The sequence below is a fragment of the Monocercomonoides exilis genome (genome assembly GCF_001643675.1).
Source record: "Monocercomonoides exilis strain PA203 chromosome Unknown scaffold17-1647472, whole genome shotgun sequence".
NCBI lineage: Eukaryota > Preaxostyla > Oxymonadida > Polymastigidae > Monocercomonoides > Monocercomonoides exilis.
In genome coordinates, this window is record NW_027150562.1 from 1,162,659 (window position 1) to 1,168,011 (window position 5,353).

Consider the following 5,353-nt stretch of genomic DNA (forward strand, 5'->3'; position numbering starts at 1 on the left):
TTTTATTTATAGATATTTGCTAAAAAATGTTCCTTTGATCTGAGATGATGAACAATTATACTTCTGATCAAATCATTGTAGCTGGTTTTGAGCGATGGTAAAGCAAAGAAGATTAAAGTTTCGGGAGAGAACCATTGAAGAAAAGCTTACAATGAGTCCATTCCAAAAATGGAAAAAATATCGAATCTTTCCTTGGAAATTTTTTCTTCATGTTGTAACTTGGATTTTTATTGTTGTTGAGATTGCACTTCCAGTGTATTTAATTGATCCGCATGTTGCAGCTTACAATGAATATTTTGATCAACTTTTTATGCCAGAGTTTGCAATTCTTATTGTGATTTTTCATTTTTCATAATAACCTATTTTCTATGCTATTTGAATGAAATTTGATAGCGACTACAAACGACTCGATTCGCGCGATCAAGATTTTGATATTTTTAGTATTGAAGATTTTATGAATTCTTTAACAAAAACCACAGATTCATTTTTTAATTGGGCAGAGTTTGCATTTTATTCGCTTAATTTTCTTCAATTGTTTAAAAATATATACACATTTTGAAATTGCATTTGTTTGTGTTTAATTTTGAAATATTTTTCTCAACTTTTTTTTGTTGTTTTATTCATGAAAAACTATTTTTACAAATTAGTGATTCGATGGATTTGTATTTTCCAATTGGAAATGGAGCAGAAGCCTCTTATAGATTTTATAAGAACATGGGAGATTTGAATGAAACAAAAACATTTGATCGTGCTCGTGAAACACATCATTATATATTGACAAAAGAGAATCCGCTTGGACCATTCCAGTCAGAGGAAGACAGGATTGCAGCAATCAGACGAATGGACTATTATGAGGTCGTTATTTCTTTTTCTGCATACTACCCAGGCTGGGCAGGAGGAATGGCACGTGATGATTGGAAATTAACTGTGTGCTTCAAACATGATTAATTTGTATTTTGAATACAATATTTTTTTTTCATTTTGTTGAATTAAAACGATTTATTGCTCATAACATGAAACATATCATTTTCCCGCTCGTTTTATTGACTAACAACCAAAAACCAGTACAAGTATGACTTTTCAAAGCACGGATGCGTTACGTTGACGCCTAATTATCTTCGAACCCCTCGATCAATATGTTTGCTGTTTTTTTTTTTTTTTTTTTTTTTATTGCTTATACGATTATTTTCTTTCTTTCTTTCTTTTTTCCTCTTCTTCCTTCAACTCGCATTAATTTTTGTTACCATCATTCTATTCCCCCCCCTCAATATTTACTAAACAACTTGCTCCACCTCCCCTCCTCCTCCTCCCCCATTATCATCTTCTATTTCATTTCCTTCACAGTGGCTGGCGACATCATCCAGCTAGTCGTCGCCATCCTCCTCGTGGGCCTCTCCATCGCCTCCATCGCGCTGATATTCAAAGCCTTCTATGTGTCCTACGCCATCCTCACTGAGACGAAGCGCCTGTACATCGCCGAGTACGAGGCCGGGCGCATCGATCTGCCCTGGAAGAAGATCCCGTTCAAGGCCAAGACTCACTTCTTCGACGGCTGGCACGCCTTCAACCTGGTTGGGCAGCTGGCTGTGCTGGGAGGTGCGCTAATGGACGTGCTGACGCTCTGCCGGGTGACGCCTGCACTGACCGTCATGTACGTCTTCCAGGGCATTGCGGGGTTGTTCACGTCGATCTACTGGATCCGCTGGCTCGAGTGGTCGAAGAAGTACTACCTGCTCATCCACGCCCTCCGCATCGCCCTCCCCGTCTGCTTCCGCTTCCTCGCAGGGGCCATTCCAATCTACATCGGCTTCTCTGTGATGGCAGTGGCGCTTTTCTCTGACAAGAGCGAGAAGTTTGAGAACCTGCTGCAGTCGATGGTGACGCTGTTTGCGCTGATGAACGGGGATGTGGTGCTGGAGGTGTTTGACGACGTGTATTCGGCAGAGCCGGTTGTATCGCAGGTGTTTCTGTTCCTGTTCATCCTCTTCTTCATCACGGTTGTGCTCAACATCTTCATCTCGATCATCGAGGAGTCGTATCATTCGGCGAAGAGGCAGACGTTTCCTGAATTGTATGCAGAGGAAGAGGAGAAAGAGAAAGAGAAGGAGAAGGAGGAGAAAGATAAAGAGAAGAAGAAAGAAGAAGAAGGTAGTAAAAAGAAAGGAGAAGAAGGAGAAGGAGATGAAGAGGAAATGAAAGAATTGGAAGCAAACAAACATTTGAGTTACAAAGAAAGAAGAGCCAAAGAAAGAGAGTTGGCTAAATTGAGAAGGAAAAAGAGAAGAGAAAATAGAAAAGCAGAATTGAAGACTTCATCAGGAAAAGATGAAGATGAGTCTTCCTCTTCCAGTTCTTCTTCTTCCTCATCTTCCTCCTCCTCGTCTTCCTCTTCCTCATCTTCTTCCTCTTCCTCCTCCTCATCATCTTCTTCTTCTTCCTCTTCTTCTACTTCCTCTTCTTCTTCTCACTCATCTAAGCATCCACCAATGGATCCTTCTGCCAAGCCAAAATCTCTGATAACCAAACCTGTCTCTCCTTCTGCCTCGCCAATTCTGAAATTCACACCTCAATCATCATCTCTATCGCAAGCTTCGCTTTATCCTTATCCTTACAACTCATCAGATTCCTCTTCCTCTTCAACTTCAACTTCAATTTCAATTTCAATTTCATCCTCTTCGACTTCTCCTTCTTCCTCCTCCTCCTCATCATCATCTTCATCTTCTTCTTCTTCTTCTTCTTCTTCTTCTTCTTCTTCCTCTTCCTCTTCTTCCTCTTCTTTCTCTTCTTCCTCTTCTTCCTCTTCTCCTTCTCCTTCTCCCGTTCCTTCCAAATCTGTGTCTCCGTTTTCTCCCTCCAGCTTCTCCACTCCTCCACCTGATATTATTGCTGCTGAGAACCAAAAAGCTGCAGCCACATCCTTATTGTCATCATCTTCTTCTTCTTCCTCTTCTTCTTCACATTCAATTCCATCTTCTGCTTCTTCTGCTCTTCCCATCTTCGCTCCTTCTCCCCTCGCTCTGTCTTCTTACTCATCTGCAGAACAAGAAAATAACCTTCCTGATTCATCATCATCATCCTCCTCCTCCTCCTCTTCTTCTTCTTCTTCTTTTCCTTCTTCTGTTGCTGCTTCTGTTGCAGATATATCCAGTTCTGTTCTCTCTGCCACGGGGCAGCTGGTGATTGAAGACTCAACGACTTCACAAACTCTTGTCCCGCCTTCTGTGCCTATTGGCGGCAGTACTCAGACTTCTTCTGCAAAGGGAGATGGAAATACAAGCTCTTCTTCATCATCTTCTTCCTCCTCTTCTTCCTCTTCTTCTTCCTCTTCCTCAACTCCATCTGCCAGCGACGACATCGCCCTCTCCTCTGTCCCTGCCTCCTCTCTGATGTACATGCTCACCCCTCGTTCTCCACTTGATGCTCCATCCAAAAAGATCCGCTCAACCATCGCTAAGACAGGTGCTACACCAACTGCGTCAAGTCCTCTTGTTTCTCTCTCTGCGTCTGCGTCGGCTGCTGCCATTGCTTCTTCTTCTTCTTCTTCTTCTTTTTCTTCTTCTCCCCACCCGACTGCCCCTGCGCTGCACTCCAGGCAGAACTCACAGACGCCGTCCAGAAACTCCCTCCAGCCAGCTCTCAACACACTCACCACACTCGCTTCTTCTGTCACAAGTTCATCGTCTTCTTCTTTCTCTTCCTCTTCTTCTTCCTCCTCTTCTTCATCGTCTTCTCTTTCTCTTTCTCCTTCTCCTCTTCCCATTCAAGCCAACACTGCCGCAACACCTGCTGTGTCATTTGTGCGCTCCACACTCTCCTCTTCTGCAATGGCTGCTCCTGTCATCCCCATCTCCTCTGTCTCCTCCACCTCTTCTTTAGCTGCCTCTCTTTCATCTGCCATCGCCCCGTCCTCGCCAGCCCCTGCCTCCATCCCCATTTCACAACCGGCTGCTCCTTATTCTCCTTCTGTGAGTCCTCTTCCTTCTTCCTCTTTTGCTCTTTCTCTTTCTCCTTCTCCTTCACAAGCACCTTCATCAACATCTTCTTCCCGATCTGTTAATTCTGATACAGGCGCGCTTCTGCTGTCGTTTGCGCGGTTCAACAGAAGAGAAGGCGGAGCACAATCTGCCCAGCCGTCTTCAGCTTCGCCTCTTTCTCTGTCGAGTTCACAGACTGCTTTTGGGAGAGCGTCTTCACGTTCTTCGTCTCCTTCTTCTTCTGCTTCTTCTATTGCTTCTTCCTCTGTTTCATCAGTTTCTCCTTCCACAGCTTCTTCTTCTTCTTCTTCTATTTTATCTCCTCCTCCAGTCACCCAGCTCATTGCCTCTCCTATTCAACATCATTCTCCTCCTCATTTCACACCTTCATCTCCTCAGATAGCTCCTCCAAAGCAACCACAACTGCCTTCTTCTTCTCCTTCTCCTCCTTCTCCTCCTTCTAATTCATTACAGATTTCTTCTTCTTCTTCTTCTTCTGTCTGTTCTGTTGCCCAGCCGAATGCGCTGAGTGAGATGGAGGCGCAACACAGGCAGATGATGGCTGCAATGGAGATGAGGATGAAGCAGATGGAAGAAGAACTCATCCAGAGCCTAGAAAATGAAGAAGATGAGGAAGAAGAAGAAGAAGACAATGATAATGGAAATGGAAATGGAAATGGAGAAGGTGAGGGCGAGGGTAAGAGGAAAGATATTAGTGATAAATAGAAAAAGCGATGTTAAGCATAAAATCTATATTGAATGTCTGTGTGAATTGATTTGAATAGGATTTTGAAGTGTGTCTTATTTCCTTGTTTTTGACTTGTTCGTTTGTTATTTTTGGTGATCCGTTTTTTGAGCGTTTTATTTTGTTCAAGCAAACTCCCACTTTTTCATATTTTCTGTCTGAAAAACGAAATGTTAAGATTTTTTTCGTTATGTTTCGTTTTGCTTATACATAATTGCATTTCAGTAATCTTTGATGAAAAGTTTTGATTTATTCTACTCGCGGAGTGGTGAATGATTTATGCTTTTATGTTGAATTTCAATGATATAATAATAATTTTATAAAGTGCAATTGGCATTTTAAAAAATGAATTATTCAAATAAAAACGTAAATAATTCGCATCTTAAAAAAGTTATTTTTTTACAAGTTATAAAATGTTTTTTTTTTTTTTTTTTTTTTTTTTTTTTTTTTTTTTTTTTTTTTTTTTTCTAACAAAGAAAAAAGAGTTGAAAATCCGAATAATGACATTTTGATTTTATTGTCTAATTACAAAAAATTATATTTTTGTAAATACTTCAAATTTAGATTCAAGTTTTTTTAAAACGAATAACATTTAATACCGAGAAGAGTCATGCAAAGAATAAGATATTATTTA

At 41.1% G+C, this 5,353-nt stretch overlaps 1 protein-coding gene across 1 annotated transcript; it reads left to right on the top strand.

Annotated features, from left to right (window-relative positions):
- Positions 1-65: 65 nt before the first annotated feature.
- Positions 66-5,109, top strand: MONOS_2400 (uncharacterized protein). Its single transcript, XM_067872320.1, has 5 exons — positions 66-318; positions 394-501; positions 648-927; positions 1,066-1,138; positions 1,345-5,109. The coding sequence occupies exons 1-5, from the start codon at positions 95-97 to the stop codon at positions 4,698-4,700; spliced, it is 4,041 nt and encodes a 1,346-aa protein (XP_067729316.1). The 5' UTR covers positions 66-94; the 3' UTR covers positions 4,701-5,109.
- Positions 5,110-5,353: the final 244 nt, after the last annotated feature.

What these genes read in the sequence shown, in the direction of transcription:
- MONOS_2400 (XM_067872320.1), top strand. Translation starts at nt 95, where the DNA reads ATGGTAAAGCAAAGAAGATTAAAGTTTCGGGAGAGAACCATTGAAGAA. An exon ending in GATCAACTTTTTATGCCAGA is followed by an intron (nt 319 to 393) that starts GTTTGCAATTCT and finishes GAAATTTGATAG; the next exon opens with CGACTACAAACGACTCGATT. An exon ending in TCGAACCCCTCGATCAATAT is followed by an intron (nt 1,139 to 1,344) that starts GTTTGCTGTTTT and finishes TTTCCTTCACAG; the next exon opens with TGGCTGGCGACATCATCCAG.